General features: G+C 51.4%; 5 protein-coding genes across 15 annotated transcripts in view; 3 read left to right on the forward strand and 2 right to left on the reverse strand.

The window, feature by feature from the left end:
- KIAA1524 overlaps positions 1–11,055 on the reverse strand; it is a 33,967-nt gene extending 22,912 nt beyond the window's left edge. Inside the window, exon 1 of one of the 2 annotated variants that reach the window (NM_001030785.3) lies at positions 10,858–11,055. In NM_001030785.3, coding sequence (NP_001025956.2) covers positions 10,858–11,004 — 147 coding nt within the window. In that variant the 5' untranslated portion in view covers positions 11,005–11,055. Of the gene's footprint in view, positions 1–10,797 lie in introns of both variants that reach the window. The other variant, XM_025149326.3, reaches the window with a different exon arrangement.
- On the forward strand, positions 717–2,635 carry LOC107054995 (inositol 1,4,5-trisphosphate receptor-interacting protein-like 1). 2 transcript variants are annotated; one of them, XM_046914746.1, is made up of 2 exons: positions 717–1,378; positions 1,777–2,635. In XM_046914746.1, the coding sequence occupies exons 1-2, from the start codon at positions 1,097–1,099 to the stop codon at positions 2,542–2,544; spliced, it is 1,050 nt and encodes a 349-aa protein (XP_046770702.1). In that variant the 5' UTR covers positions 717–1,096; the 3' UTR covers positions 2,545–2,635. The 2 variants fall into 2 exon arrangements, with proteins under 2 accessions (XP_046770702.1, XP_040522219.1); XM_040666285.2 differs by having other exon boundaries at positions 1,316–2,635.
- On the forward strand, positions 3,610–6,005 carry LOC121109110 (inositol 1,4,5-trisphosphate receptor-interacting protein-like 1). Its single transcript, XM_046914750.1, has 2 exons — positions 3,610–4,746; positions 5,145–6,005. The coding sequence occupies exons 1-2, from the start codon at positions 4,465–4,467 to the stop codon at positions 5,910–5,912; spliced, it is 1,050 nt and encodes a 349-aa protein (XP_046770706.1). The 5' UTR covers positions 3,610–4,464; the 3' UTR covers positions 5,913–6,005.
- LOC107049176 (inositol 1,4,5-trisphosphate receptor-interacting protein-like 1) lies at positions 7,705–9,377 on the forward strand. 2 transcript variants are annotated; one of them, XM_046914744.1, is made up of 2 exons: positions 7,705–8,114; positions 8,513–9,377. In XM_046914744.1, exons 1-2 carry the CDS (start codon positions 7,833–7,835, stop codon positions 9,284–9,286), a joined length of 1,056 nt encoding a protein of 351 aa, XP_046770700.1. In that variant the 5' UTR covers positions 7,705–7,832; the 3' UTR covers positions 9,287–9,377. The 2 variants fall into 2 exon arrangements, with proteins under 2 accessions (XP_046770700.1, XP_025000011.2); XM_025144243.3 differs by having other exon boundaries at positions 7,865–9,377.
- A 375-nt stretch (positions 11,056–11,430) lies between the features above and the next one.
- The window catches only part of SH2D1B (SH2 domain containing 1B), a 45,756-nt gene continuing 41,976 nt past the window's right edge, over positions 11,431–15,210 (reverse strand). For 6 of the 8 annotated variants that reach the window (XM_025149334.3, XM_040698177.2, XM_046939994.1 and 3 more), the window contains 2 exons: positions 13,093–13,261; positions 11,431–12,424 (listed from right to left, as the gene is read on the reverse strand). In XM_025149334.3, the coding sequence (XP_025005102.1) occupies positions 12,387–12,424; positions 13,093–13,261 (207 nt within the window). In that variant the 3' untranslated portion in view covers positions 11,431–12,386. Of the gene's footprint in view, positions 12,425–13,092; positions 13,262–13,556; positions 13,646–15,210 lie in introns of those variants that run through there. The other 2 variants (NM_001278073.1, XM_025149335.3) reach the window with 2 other exon arrangements.

A 15,210-nucleotide genomic window follows, 5' to 3' on the forward strand; every position in this document is an offset into this window, starting at 1 on the left:
GCTGGCTGCTCAGGCTTTGAATGGCCATACGCTCTGCTGGGTGAAACACTGGCTAGATGGCCAGGCCCAAAGAGTTGTAGTCAGTGGAGTTAAACCCCATTGGTGGCCAGTCACAAGTGGTATCCCCCCAGGGCTCCGTACTGGGGCTGCTCCTATTCAACACCTTTAACAATGATCTTGATGAGGAGATCAAGGTGCAGCCTCACTAAGTTTGCAGATAACACCAAATTGGGAAGGAGTGTCGATCTGCTGGAGTGTAGAAAGGCACTACAGAGCAACCTGGATAGACTGGATCGATGGGCCAAGGTAAACCATAAGAATTTCAATAGGGCCAAGTGTCAGATGCTGCATTTTGGTCACAAAAACCCCAGGCAACCCTACAGGCTTGGGGAGGAGTGGCTGGATCATCCCGTGGAACTGCAAGGAGCTCCGTAGGACTCCATTTCAGGGCCAGCTGTCTTTCACGTTTTCCGCCATTGGTTGGACACAGGAATTGAAAGTATAGGAGACAACTCTGTGAATGACGCTGAGCTGGGAGGAACTGTTGGTTCCCTGAGGGTGCGCAGGCCTTGCAGAGAGACCTGGACAAACTGAGGGGGTGCTTTTATAATTTCTTTGGGGAGCCCAGGTGTCTGATCACGCATCTTTGAATCATGGCTGGCGATCAGTTTCCTTTTATAGATTTCTTGCAATTGTTTTTTAGCCCTAACCTGCATGGTTTCCGCTGGAGCCCTCGGGTACACGTAAGACGTTCAGGTAGCACATGCTGCCAGCGCGGATCCAGGTCTCATTACCCAGCCAAGCCAATTGAATGCTGTGAAGCACACCTTCCAAAATACGGATTAAAGGAACCTCGGCTCTGATAACAGCACACAAGCACAAGATTTTGTTTGCTTTTGATTTAATAGCATATCTTTCTCTTTTAGTAACACTTGCGGTGATGCATGAATAAACAGAAGCAATCTATTAAAAAATGTCCGATGCAACCAAAATTCTCCCCGGGAGGATACTGTGGAAGACCGTGCTGAAGTCTAGGTAGACTACCTCAGCAGCCTTTCCCTCATCTACCCATCCGGTCACACGGTCATAGAAGGAGATGACGTTGGGCAAGCACAACCTGCCTTTCACGAGCCCGTGCTGGCCGGGCCCGATCCCCTGCATGTCATGCACGTGCCGTGTGATCTGTACGGAGATGATTTGCTCCGTAACTTTCCCCGGTACCGAGGTCAGGGAAGAGACAGGAGAGAGGAGAGTGGAGCAGTGCAGCGGTGCGGCTGTGCTTGTGACAGCAGCAGACGCGTCACAGCGGGGGGGCGGGGCGTTGTCAGGAGGCTGTCAGAGTAGAGGCAGCGCTGCGGCACTTTGGCCTAGGCCTTCGGTGAGTGCGGTACGCACCTGCTAGCGGCTATGGCTCGGGTGGCTCGGGTGGTCTTCATCACCCTGGCGTTGATGGGAATCGTCCCTTTGGCAACTCTGCTCGTAAACGGCGATGTGCTTGAGCACATTCAGCTGTATACGGAGCAGCCGAGTCCGGACATGGCTCAGCCACTGCACGGCACGGAGCAGGGGAGCCAGGGGCAGAGCTGGGAGGCCACGGGAGCCCTGCTCCTTGATGCCCTGCTGCAGTGGCGGCTCTGGGTCTTGCCCGGAGTCCTTATCCTGTTCTCTGGCTTCCTGTGCTGCGTCAGGAAAACCAACTATTTGCCAGGGAGCAGAAGCAAGTTTGGGGTCTGTGCTGCGACCCTTGCCGTCTTCCTTACGCTCCTCTTCCTCAAGATAGCGCAACGTACGCTGGCCGCTGGCGGCAGCGACCAGCAAAGTTCCAGCAGCGAGGAGGAGGACGAGGAGGAGGACGAGGAAGAGGAAGAGGACAGTGACTTGGACGAGACACGCGACGTAGACAGAGTTTGGGCCGACAGCACCCAGTGGCCAGCACCACACGCGGCCAGCAAGTGCCAGCTGGTGGAGGAGCTGGTGGACGACCTTCTTCGTGCCTGCCGAGGAAAAACGTGCCACAGCTTCGTGCCCCGGCTGCAGCCGGCCATCGGGGTGGCCTGCGTCTGTGAAGGATGGAGTGCCCAGGAAGACAACGTCATCTACCGCCTGCTCGTGCCCATGAGAGCTCCCCCCGGGCACGCCTTCCGTGTGGAGCTGGGCAACCCAAAGGAGACACCAAAAAGCAAGAAGTCCTGTCTGCGTGTGGAGCTGGAGTGCATGTGTGCGAGGGAGCGGCTGCTGGGGGACATGCTCTGCTTTCTCCACCACACTCGGAGGGAGCTGAGAGAAAACCAGGAAGCCAGCCTCCTCAACACCTTGTGCAGGGCCTCCTATCTGGACGTGCGGAAAACCACGCGCTGGTTCCAGAACCGGGTGAAAGCAGCCTGGAATTGTCTGCCTCAGTCGCGTGACTGGGGCCTGGAGCTGGTGCCCTCCGACCACTCCTGCAAGATCAAGCTGACCCCCCCCTCCAAGAGCACCTTCACCATCGAGATGACTCTTGGGGTGCAGCTTGATGAGTCGGGCACGTTCCTGAGCTTTGACTAGGCTCAGGCTATGCTTCTGTCTTCTTCTCTGTCTCTGTCTTCCCAAGTATGTCCTTCTCTCTCTTAAATAAAATTAACAGTAGTATTAATCATACCAGCGCTCCTCTCGTTCTTCCCGCTGAGCACCGATGCTGAGCACGTAGGGATGTGCTGTGAGAAGAGAGGAGCACACAAAAGCGAGGCACTGACCTGTACCATGCAGGACTTACGCTCTTCTGCCTACGCAGGTAAACCCACTATGAGGGGGCCTGCTGAAAACTCGATTATCCCCGTTCCCGCATCATCACAGAGCATCGCCGTGTCTTATTCATGCCGCCAGACCTTCCTCTGTGCTTGGCGTAAGGCAGATGGTTGCGTCAGCATCAGGGAAGGGAGATCTGGTACCTCAACAAGCAGGGAGAAAATACGATCAAACAGCTTGTGGGTTGAGACAGGGGCAGGGAGATCTCTCACCAGCTACCATCCCAGCTTTTGGGAGACGAAGTCAATTTATTGCCAGTTAATGACAGGGTTGAACAGTGAAAACAAAGCAAATCCAAAACCACTTTTCTCCTACAACCTCTACTCTCAAGGCTCAACTTTATGCCTGAAACTTCAACCTCCTCCCCCCAAGATGAGCAGGAGGGACAGGGGATGGGGCTGTGGTCAGTCCTTAATGTTTCGTCTCTGCTGCTCCTCCATGGCCACTGTCTTCCCCCATGGAGGATGCTGCTGAATCCAGAACTGATCCTGTATGAGCTTCCCACAGGCTGCAGCGCTCCAAGCCCTGCCCCAGCACGGCTTTGAAGCGTGAGGTGTATCTGTCAGGCACTGCTCCACACAGGTCCCCGTGGCTGGCAGCTCCCCCTGGCCTCCGCCCCCACCGCGGGCTGCTCTCCGTGGGCTGCAGCTCCAGCCCAGGGCTGCTCCATGTGCTTTGGCCTCCTCCAGGCCTCGTCCACTGCTGCACCGTGGGCTCCTTCCTGCCTGTGCATGGAGGTCTGCCCTGCGCAGTGCCCACGGGCTGCAGGGGGACAGCCTGCTCCACCACGTGGAGCAGAAATGGCTGCAGAGACATTTAATGCCTTCCCCACCACTGTCTTCAAGGTGGATGATGAGCTCTGGGAAACCCAGAGACATCAGTTGGAGGACTGTGACTGTGGTAAGAATAAACCCCCAGACAACCCCAAACTTGTGTAGGGTTTGCTGCTGCAGCTGGATGCATGCAAGTCTACGAGACCCGCACGGGTTCATCCCGTGGAACTGCAAGGAGCTCCGTAGGACTCCATTTCAGGGCCAGCTGTCTTTCACGTTTTCCGCCATTGGTTGGACACAGGAATTGAAAGTATAGGAGACAACGCTGTGAATGACGCTGAGCCGGGAGGAACTGTTGATTCCTTGAGGGTGCGCAGGCCTTGCAGAGAGACCTGGACAAACTGAGGGGGTGCTTTTATAATTTCTTTGGGGAGCCCAGGTGTCTGATCACGCATCTTTGAATCATGGCTGGCGATCAGTTTCCTTTTATAGATTTCTTCCAATTGTTTTTTAGCCCTAACCTGCATTGTTTCCGCTGGAGCCCTCGGGTACACGTAAGACGTTCAGGCAGCACATGCTGCCAGCGCGGATCCAGGTCTCATTACCCAGCCAAGCCAATTGAATGCTGTGAAGCACACCTTCCAAAATACGGATTAAAGGAACCTCGGCTCTGATAACAGCACACAAGCACAAGATTTTGTTTGCTTTTGATTTAATAGCATATCTTTCTCTTTTAGTAACACTTGCGGTGATGCATGAATAAACAGAAGCAATCTATTAAAAAATGTCCGATGCAACCAAAATTCTCCCCGGGAGGATACTGTGGAAGACCGTGCTGAAGTCTAGGTAGACTACCTCAGCAGCCTTTCCCTCATCTACCCATCCGGTCACACGGTCATAGAAGGAGATGACGTTGGGCAAGCACAACCTGCCTTTCACGAGCCCGTGCTGGCCGGGCCCGATCCCCTGCATGTCATGCACGTGCCGTGTGATCTGTACGGAGATGATTTGCTCCGTAACTTTCCCCGGTACCGAGGTCAGGGAAGAGACAGGAGAGAGGAGAGTGGAGCAGTGCAGCGGTGCGGCTGTGCTTGTGACAGCAGCAGACGCGTCACAGCGGGGGGGCGGGGCGTTGTCAGGAGGCTGTCAGAGTAGAGGCAGCGCTGCGGCACTTTGGCCTAGGCCTTCGGTGAGTGCGGTACGCACCTGCTAGCGGCTATGGCTCGGGTGGCTCGGGTGGTCTTCATCACCCTGGCGTTGATGGGAATCGTCCCTTTGGCAACTCTGCTCGTAAACGGCGATGTGCTTGAGCACATTCAGCTGTATACGGAGCAGCCGAGTCCGGACATGGCTCAGCCACTGCACGGCACGGAGCAGGGGAGCCAGGGGCAGAGCTGGGAGGCCACGGGAGCCCTGCTCCTTGATGCCCTGCTGCAGTGGCGGCTCTGGGTCTTGCCCGGAGTCCTTATCCTGTTCTCTGGCTTCCTGTGCTGCGTCAGGAAAACCAACTATTTGCCAGGGAGCAGAAGCAAGTTTGGGGTCTGTGCTGCGACCCTTGCCGTCTTCCTTACGCTCCTCTTCCTCAAGATAGCGCAACGTACGCTGGCCGCTGGCGGCAGCGACCAGCAAAGTTCCAGCAGCGAGGAGGAGGACGAGGAGGAGGACGAGGAAGAGGAAGAGGACAGTGACTTGGACGAGACACGCGACGTAGACAGAGTTTGGGCCGACAGCACCCAGTGGCCAGCACCACACGCGGCCAGCAAGTGCCAGCTGGTGGAGGAGCTGGTGGACGACCTTCTTCGTGCCTGCCGAGGAAAAACGTGCCACAGCTTCGTGCCCCGGCTGCAGCCGGCCATCGGGGTGGCCTGCGTCTGTGAAGGATGGAGTGCCCAGGAAGACAACGTCATCTACCGCCTGCTCGTGCCCATGAGAGCTCCCCCCGGGCACGCCTTCCGTGTGGAGCTGGGCAACCCAAAGGAGACACCAAAAAGCAAGAAGTCCTGTCTGCGTGTGGAGCTGGAGTGCATGTGTGCGAGGGAGCGGCTGCTGGGGGACATGCTCTGCTTTCTCCACCACACTCGGAGGGAGCTGAGAGAAAACCAGGAAGCCAGCCTCCTCAACACCTTGTGCAGGGCCTCCTATCTGGACGTGCGGAAAACCACGCGCTGGTTCCAGAACCGGGTGAAAGCAGCCTGGAATTGTCTGCCTCAGTCGCGTGACTGGGGCCTGGAGCTGGTGCCCTCCGACCACTCCTGCAAGATCAAGCTGACCCCCCCCTCCAAGAGCACCTTCACCATCGAGATGACTCTTGGGGTGCAGCTTGATGAGTCGGGCACGTTCCTGAGCTTTGACTAGGCTCAGGCTATGCTTCTGTCTTCTTCTCTGTCTCTGTCTTCCCAAGTATGTCCTTCTCTCTCTTAAATAAAATTAATAGTAGTATTAATCATACCAGCGCTCCTCTCGTTCTTCCCGCTGAGCACCGATGCTGAGCACGTAGGGATGTGCTGTGAGAAGAGAGGAGCACACAAAAGCGAGGCACTGACCTGTACCATGCAGGACTTAAGCTCTTCTGCCTACGCAGGTAAACCCACTATGAGGGGGCCTGCTGAAAACTCGATTATCCCCATTCCCGCATCATCACAGAGCATCGCCGTGTCTTATTCATGCCGCCGGACCTTCCTCTGTGCTTGGCGTAAGGCAGATGGTTGCGTCAGCATCAGGGAAGGGAGATCTGGTACCTCAACAAGCAGGGAGAAAATACGATCAAACAGCTTGTGGGTTGAGACAGGGGCAGGGAGATCTCTCACCAGCTACCATCCCAGCTTTTGGGAGACGAAGTCAATTTATTGCCAGTTAATGACAGGGTTGAACAGTGAAAACAAAGCAAATCCAAAACCACTTTTCTCCTACAACCTCTACTCTCAAGGCTCAACTTTATGCCTGAAACTTCAACCTCCTCCCCCCAAGATGAGCAGGAGGGACAGGGGATGGGGCTGTGGTCAGTCCTTAATGTTTCGTCTCTGCTGCTCCTCCATGGCCACTGTCTTCCCCCATGGAGGATGCTGCTGAATCCAGAACTGATCCTGTATGAGCTTCCCACAGGCTGCAGCGCTCCAAGCCCTGCCCCAGCACGGCTTTGAAGCGTGAGGTGTATCTGTCAGGCACTGCTCCACACAGGTCCCCGTGGCTGGCAGCTCCCCCTGGCCTCCGCCCCCACCGCGGGCTGCTCTCCGTGGGCTGCAGCTCCAGCCCAGGGCTGCTCCATGTGCTTTGGCCTCCTCCAGGCCTCGTCCACTGCTGCACCGTGGGCTCCTTCCTGCCTGTGCATGGAGGTCTGCCCTGCGCAGTGCCCACGGGCTGCAGGGGGACAGCCTGCTCCACCACGTGGAGCAGAAATGGCTGCAGAGACATTTAATGCCTTCCCCACCACTGTCTTCAAGGTGGATGATGAGCTCTGGGAAACCCAGAGACATCAGTTGGAGGACTGTGACTGTGGTAAGAATAAACCCCCAGACAACCCCAAACTTGTGTAGGGTTTGCTGCTGCAGCTGGATGCATGCAAGTCTACGAGACCCGCACGGGTTCATCCCGTGGAACTGCAAGGAGCTCCGTAGGACTCCATTTCAGGGCCAGCTGTCTTTCACGTTTTCCGCCATTGGTTGGACACAGGAATTGAAAGTATAGGAGACAACGCTGTGAATGACGCTGAGCCGGGAGGAACTGTTGATTCCTTGAGGGTGCGCAGGCCTTGCAGAGAGACCTGGACAAACTGAGGGGGTGCTTTTATAATTTCTTTGGGGAGCCCAGGTGTCTGATCACGCATCTTTGAATCATGGCTGGCGATCAGTTTCCTTTTATAGATTTCTTCCAATTGTTTTTTAGCCCTAACCTGCATTGTTTCCGCTGGAGCCCTCGGGTACACGTAAGACGTTCAGGCAGCACATGCTGCCAGCGCGGATCCAGGTCTCATTACCCAGCCAAGCCAATTGAATGCTGTGAAGCACACCTTCCAAAATACGGATTAAAGGAACCTCGGCTCTGATAACAGCACACAAGCACAAGATTTTGTTTGCTTTTGATTTAATAGCATATCTTTCTCTTTTAGTAACACTTGCGGTGATGCATGAATAAACAGAAGCAATCTATTAAAAAATGTCCGATGCAACCAAAATTCTCCCCGGGAGGATACTGTGGAAGACCGTGCTGAAGTCTAGGTAGACTACCTCAGCAGCCTTTCCCTCATCTACCCATCCGGTCACACGGTCATAGAAGGAGATGACGTTGGGCAAGCACAACCTGCCTTTCACGAGCCCGTGCTGGCCGGGCCCGATCCCCTGCATGTCATGCACGTGCCGTGTGATCTGTACGGAGATGATTTGCTCCGTAACTTTCCCCGGTACCGAGGTCAGGGAAGAGACAGGAGAGAGGAGAGTGGAGGAGTGCAGCGGTGCGGCTGTGCTTGTGACAGCAGCAGACGCGTCACAGCGGGGGGGCGGGGCGTTGTCAGGAGGCTGTCAGAGTAGAGGCAGCGCTGCGGCACTTTGGCCTAGGCCTTCGGTGAGTGCGGTACGCACCTGCTAGCGGCTATGGCTCGGGTGGCTCGGGTGGTCTTCATCACCCTGGCGTTGATGGGAATCGTCCCTTTGGCAACTCTGCTCGTAAACGGCGATGTGCTTGAGCACATTCAGCTGTATACGGAGCAGCCGAGTCCGGACATGGCTCAGCCACTGCACGGCACGGAGCAGGGGAGCCAGGGGCAGAGCTGGGAGGCCACGGGAGCCCTGCTCCTTGATGCCCTGCTGCAGTGGCGGCTCTGGGTCTTGCCCGGAGTCCTTATCCTGTTCTCTGGCTTCCTGTGCTGCGTCAGGAAAACCAACTATTTGCCAGGGAGCAGAAGCAAGTTTGGGGTCTGTGCTGCGACCCTTGCCGTCTTCCTTACGCTCCTCTTCCTCAAGATAGCGCAACGTACGCTGGCCGCTGGCGGCAGCGACCAGCAAAGTTCCAGCAGCGAGGAGGAGGACGAGGAGGAGGACGAGGAAGAGGAAGAGGAAGAGGACAGTGACTTGGACGAGACACGCGACGTAGACAGAGTTTGGGCCGACAGCACCCAGTGGCCAGCACCACACGCGGCCAGCAAGTGCCAGCTGGTGGAGGAGCTGGTGGACGACCTTCTTCGTGCCTGCCGAGGAAAAACGTGCCACAGCTTCGTGCCCCGGCTGCAGCCGGCCATCGGGGTGGCCTGCGTCTGTGAAGGATGGAGTGCCCAGGAAGACAACGTCATCTACCGCCTGCTCGTGCCCATGAGAGCTCCCCCCGGGCACGCCTTCCGTGTGGAGCTGGGCAACCCAAAGGAGACACCAAAAAGCAAGAAGTCCTGTCTGCGTGTGGAGCTGGAGTGCATGTGTGCGAGGGAGCGGCTGCTGGGGGACATGCTCTGCTTTCTCCACCACACTCGGAGGGAGCTGAGAGAAAACCAGGAAGCCAGCCTCCTCAACACCTTGTGCAGGGCCTCCTATCTGGACGTGCGGAAAACCACGCGCTGGTTCCAGAACCGGGTGAAAGCAGCCTGGAATTGTCTGCCTCAGTCGCGTGACTGGGGCCTGGAGCTGGTGCCCTCCGACCACTCCTGCAAGATCAAGCTGACCCCCCCCTCCAAGAGCACCTTCACCATCGAGATGACTCTTGGGGTGCAGCTTGATGAGTCGGGCACGTTCCTGAGCTTTGACTAGGCTCAGGCTATGCTTCTGTCTTCTTCTCTGTCTCTGTCTTCCCAAGTATGTCCTTCTCTCTCTTAAATAAAATTAACAGTAGTATTAATCATACCAGCGCTCCTCTCGTTCTTCCCGCTGTGATGGAAAGGGACCTTGGCATACTGATGGACAGTCAGCTGAATATGAGTCAGCAGTGTGCCCAGGTGGCCAAGAAGGCCAATGGCACCCTGGCTTGTATCAGGAATGGTGTGGTGAGCAGGACTAGGGAAGTCATCCTGCCCCTGTACTCGACACTGGTAAGGCCTCACCTTGACTACTGTGATCAATTTTGAGCAGCTCAATACAGAAAGGACACTGAGGTGCTGGAGCAGGTCCAAGGAAGGACAACAAAACTTGTGAAGGGCTTGGAGAATATGCCCTAGCAGGAGAGGCTGAAGAAACTGGGGCTGTTTAGTCTGGGGAAGAGGAGGCTGAGTGGAGACCTCATTGCTCTCTTCAAATACTTGAAAGGTGATTGGAGTGAGATCAGGGTTGGTCTCTTTGCACTGGTGACAGGATGAGGGGAAATGGCCTCAAGCTGTGCCAGGGAAAGTTTATAGGTTGGATATCAGGAAAAACTTTACAGAAAGGGTTGTTAAGCACTGGAATAGGCTCTCCAGGGAGGTGGTTGAGTCACCATCCCTGGATGTGTTTAGAATCTATTTGGATGTGGTGCTCAGGGACAAGATTCAGCAAGGGTTGTTAGGGTAGTATGGGTAGGTTGTGGTTGGACTTAATGATCTTGAAGGTCTTTTCCAACCTGAGCAATTCTGTCTAGTTCAACCATCAACTGCCACCACACATACTAACCATGTCCCTCAGTGCCATATCTATACAGTTCTTGAAGGGTTAAGCCATACTGCTTTAGTAACAAAGATTTTTAAGAAAATCTGTATTTGAGAAAGGTCATGCAGATGAAACAGCTCAGTCACCATCCCAATCTCTCACCACAGTACCATGCCCACTGCAAGGGCTGCACACAGGCCTCCACCCCAGGACAGGGAAAGGTACGGCTGGCTACAGCAGCAGACACCTCTGATTACACATCACTTGAAACCAGCTAAAAGCAGGTACAAGGCTGGTTCATCGCTCAAACTGTATTTTTAAGCTGGGAAATCAAAACGATTCTTGTGGGCCAGAGCTTAGGGAGTAGAAGCACGCCTGACTTCTGTGCGTAGCACACACATATGTAAACACTCAGTACATACGTGTGTGTATATACATGAAAACAGCATAAAACACTAAGATAAAGTACAAAGTAACAGCACGAGGGACAGAACTAAGCTGTTTCTTCCTCCCCCACCCCGCAAGAGACAACCCCAACAGGCAGTTTCTCAGTCTCCACCCGCTGAGATGGGGGAGGCCGCGGCCGCTGCGAGGCTGAGCCGGCCGAGCCCACGGCAGTTCTGAGCGCAGACCGACCGCCACGGGGTGGAGCCAGCCGCGGCCGGGCACTGAGAAGTGCCGAGAGGAGCCGCTCACACACTTACGCACTAAAGAACGAACACCGCGGCCAACCCGTCGCTCCGACTAAGCCGCTCCGCTCTCACCTCCAGGCTGCGCTGGACCAGCGCCGCGTTGGACGGTGTCTTAGCAGCCCGGTACTGCGTGGCTGCCAGGAGCAGGGACTTCATGCAACCTGAAGCATCCATGACGCCCCGAAACGCTCCCTCAGAGACGCGGACGACATACCACATTCGGACTTCCCGCCGCCGCCGCCATTTTGACGGCAGCGCCCACTGAACGGGAGCGCCCGCCTACCCGCGGGGCACGGCGGGAGGCAGCGCCGCCATCTTCCGGAGTGGCAGGGGCGGTGCCTGGGTGTGATCTGTCGTTCTAATTCGTGAGGCTCTTTTGTCAGGACGGACGTTAGTTTCCCTGAGGTCTCTCATGGAAGTCTTTGGAGACTCAGGACTTAAAAGCTGTAGTGTGGCATGCAGTTAAATTCCGAGCTGCTGTGTGATACCGCAGTCTGACACACATAATAAGCCAGGACCAGGCAAGCTACCCTGTTCCCCAAGCAGGGAAGATGCCAGTGTATGGGCTTTGATGAAATAAGCGTTTTTTTTTTTTTTCCCCTGACAGTAGTACAGTTTTTCAGTTTAGAAGTTTTAAGCATCAAATGATGACAATGTAATTTTTATTGTGTATACTTTTTATCAACATATATCAGTTTTGCCATAAGCTACTGCTTTATGAACATTAATTTATTATATTCACAATGCTTTCTAACAGATGCACAAAATCACAGAATCGTAGAGATTGGTAAGGATGTCTGAGATCGTCTAGTCTGTGTATGTCTGACCTACTAGATTTATGATTATGTTGTCCACTTTTTATATATTTTAATTAAAAAAAAATATGGTTACTTATATAAATTAACTATATTATATATTTTACATGTGGCCCAAGACAATTCCTCTTCACTCAGTGTGGCCCGGGCAAGCCAAAAAATTGGATACCCATGAGTCCAAACCCCTGCTAAAGCAGTTCTCTACAGTCAGTTGCACAAATAAGCATCCAGACAAGTCTTGAATATCTCCTGAGAAGAAACCTGCCTCTCTGGGCAGCCTGTCCCAGTGCTCTGTCACTCTCAAAGTAAAAAAGTTCTTCCTCATGTTCATATGGAACTCTCTGTGTTCCAGTTTGTGCCCATTGTCCCTTGTCCTATTGCTGGACACCACTGAAAAGAGCCGGGCCCCATCTACTTGACAGCTGTCTTTAGATATAAGATTTATAAAATAACAGATTGTACATTTCAGCAGTAGGCATCTTGGAAAGTTTGCTAAAAAAATCCAACAAATACACATACACAAGCAAACAAGTACACATACCCTTTCCCCCATGTGATTATCCACGTGCCAGAAAAACTAATTCTCTTAATGATGCACAAAAAATACATAGTAGTTGTGCTGGATCTACATGGGCAAAATACAGTTGTTCTGTTAATCTACAAAAGGCACTAATTCTAGAGGTATAGATACATAGCTTTGAATGTCCAACTATTAACTCTCTCCAGTTGATGTGCTGCGGCACAGCCTAAAATGGTGTCTTTCCAATTCTTCAGATTGCAGATCATTCAAGATAAGACATCAACATAATCACTTTCATCAATTTCTGTAAAGAAATAAAGAAAAAAACAGATTGTGTCATTGCTAATTGCTTTTCTGAAAGACCCCTCTAAGCAAGATGGCATGTTGTCATGTTGCTATGTAAGGCTGCATACTTCTTATTTTCAACATACTAACTAAAAAAGGTCATGTTCTAACACAAATCACAGTAATCTACAAGCTAGCTTTTGGTATAGAAGTAGCTTTTGACCGGGACAACAAAGTAAAGGACAGCCTCAACTCTCACTGAAATATAAGGGCCTGTCAGCTTGGCAGAACCATATTGTGTAAAACTGTTTCTCAGCCTTCTGTAGTCTAAGAGCACTGATACTCACGGAGTGAGTTTTGGGCAATGCCATGCTTTGCCATCTGTACCCCTTATTTAGTTTTATTTTGTTAATTTATGGTAGATAAGTGTATGTAACCTGTGACCTAGAACTAAGCAGTTTCCAGTGAACATAAAAAAGAAGGAAGGATCTTAAATTTCTGTCCATGCAAGGTTGTCTCAGAGGATACTTAGCAATTATTCGCCTGTCAATGCAATTGTTATAGAATCACAGAATTACAGAATTATTAAGGTTGGAAAAGACCTCTAAGATCATCTAGTCCAACCATCATATTTTGTTTTTCATTTGCTTTTAAATGAAAAGGCAGAGACTAAACTAAATTTCTCACCATCGTAAATGTCATCATTTCCTGTCTTGAACCTCTGGCTTCTTCGTGAGGAGCTTGTTTTCTTGACTGGGTAGCGAAGCTTTGTTACTAGCCCTTGGTTTGGCTTTTCATAGTTATATATTAAATCCTTTAATGTTTTGAAGACCTTTTGTGGAACACCTTCAGAAGTCTGTAACGAAAGAAAAACTAAGTTTGTTTGAAGTTGTATTTCCCATAATGTATCTGTAATGAGGAGAACTGTGCATAACTTATTGTTCACCAAGAGATGTTTTGTAAGCCTGTATGGTGACAGAATACTATTCTAAACACAATAGAGACACCTGTATGGTGGTGTGGTTATGGTACCAAGCATAACCTCCTTCACCATCTCTGCTTGTGTGCACTGCAGCCAAGGGAAAGCTGTTTAGTGCTCCTTGCCTGGCTTCAGATCACAGGCTTCCCATCCTAGAAAGAACAAATGTTACCTCCTTCATTCCAATAGCTGCTGTCTGTAACCACCCCACTCATGGCCCTGCAGGTCTGACTAATTCTCCGTTCTTCCCTTTGGGATTTCCTGAAGGGAATTAAAACAAAATTCACATTGTTTCACATCATATTTAGCTGTTCAGAAAAAAAGGGAAAAAAGGGATTTCAGTCAACTGCAGTCCAAGTGTTATGAAATCTAACTTTTCATCACAAGCCAGGTGTTTTTCTCTTCCATTGCAAAAGAACAGAACACGCTGCTGCCTTCTGGGAAGCCATGGAGATCATAGTCCCCAGGCAAATGTTTCTCTCCCTGCATGTGTCCTTCAAACTTGGTCTATATCACTAAAAAGGTTTTATGATGTTGCTGTCCTGGTAAACCACTTAAACATAGATCCCTACCAAGACTACTGAAGAAGTTTCATACTCAGCATTAAAATGGTGATGAGGATAAGCAAACTATTTGCTGTATGTATTCTGCAGGTTTAAGCTCTAAAATTATTGCTATGGAATCAAAACTTAAACTGATAACAGTTTTTTTGGTTGAAGATCTGAAACCATCCACCACCACTGCTTCTAGATAGTCTAATAGATATTATGACTTCTGTAGCTGTTTCTTTATTGCTAAATACAATAAATCACAAAGTTTAAGCTTGGCTCAATCCACTACAGTATTGTTCAGTAGGGTGAAAGCATTACAGACTTCCCTCCAGCCTTAGAACACAAGCTTATGGGGAACATATCTAATTCCCATTTAAAATGTTGGATTCGGACAACTATGTGACAAGCAGAAGCCAAATGTTTTATGCCATATTAGAATGACCGAGAAAGGACACCTGCAGAAGCAGCTAACACATCTGAGGGCCCAAATGAGCACCAGCTTTCACTTTTAGGTAGGAGTTTGTTATTTGCCTCCGGTTTGTCCAAATTTGTGTCCAGAATAGGAAACTGCTGAGGCCAAGCATGGATGACACTCCTAAACAGAGGAACAGAGTCCTCACAACTGACTTTTAACATGTGGACTGAACTGCTTCTGCAGCACAGCCTCCATGTAATTTGCACGGAGACTTTTGCAGCACTGTCAGCTTCAGGACAGTAGTGAAAGAGTAACTATATTAACAAGCTCTAATCACAGCGAGGGTCCCACTTGCACTACTAGTCATTAAAAGTCAATGAGGCTTTTGTTTCACTTTAACACTATCTGGAGATACGTTATTTCCTTTTTTCTTTCTTTCTTTCTTTTCTTCTTCTTTTTTTTCTTTCTTTTTTTTTCTTCTTTTTTTTTTTTTTTTGCCCCCATTTTTTATCTTCACTTCAACTCACTGTAGATTGAATGTCTCTGCCCCTACGCACTGGTTTTGGCTGGGATGGAGTTAACTTTTTCATAGCAGCCTGTATGGTGGGGTGTTTTGAGTTTATGACTAAAACACTGTTGATAACACAACGTTTTGGCTATCACTGAGCAGTGCTTGCACAGTACTGAGGCTGTTTTTCCACTCTGCTCCCCCAGTAAGTAGACTGGGGGTGTGCAAGAAGCTGAGTGTACACAGCCAGGAGAGCGCACCTGAACTGACCAGAGAGATATCCCATTTCTCAAGGCATTATGGCAAGTAATCATTTACATGTGCTGAGACCCTGCTTTCTGGGAAGCGGCTA

This window comes from Gallus gallus, chromosome 1 (genome assembly GCF_016699485.2).
Source record: "Gallus gallus isolate bGalGal1 chromosome 1, bGalGal1.mat.broiler.GRCg7b, whole genome shotgun sequence".
NCBI classification, from domain to species: Eukaryota; Metazoa; Chordata; class Aves; order Galliformes; family Phasianidae; genus Gallus; species Gallus gallus.

Excerpts from the sequence above, each read along its gene's own strand:
- LOC107054995 (XM_040666285.2), top strand. The coding sequence starts at position 1,408 with ATGGCTCGGGTGGCTCGGGTGGTCTTCATCACCCTGGCGTTGATGGGA.
- LOC121109110 (XM_046914750.1), top strand. The coding sequence starts at position 4,465 with ATGACGTTGGGCAAGCACAACCTGCCTTTCACGAGCCCGTGCTGGCCG. Across the intron at positions 4,747-5,144 it reads CACTTTGGCCTAGGCCTTCG|ATAGCGCAACGTACGCTGGC; the intron begins GTGAGTGCGGTA and ends CTCTTCCTCAAG.
- LOC107049176 (XM_025144243.3), top strand. The coding sequence starts at position 8,144 with ATGGCTCGGGTGGCTCGGGTGGTCTTCATCACCCTGGCGTTGATGGGA.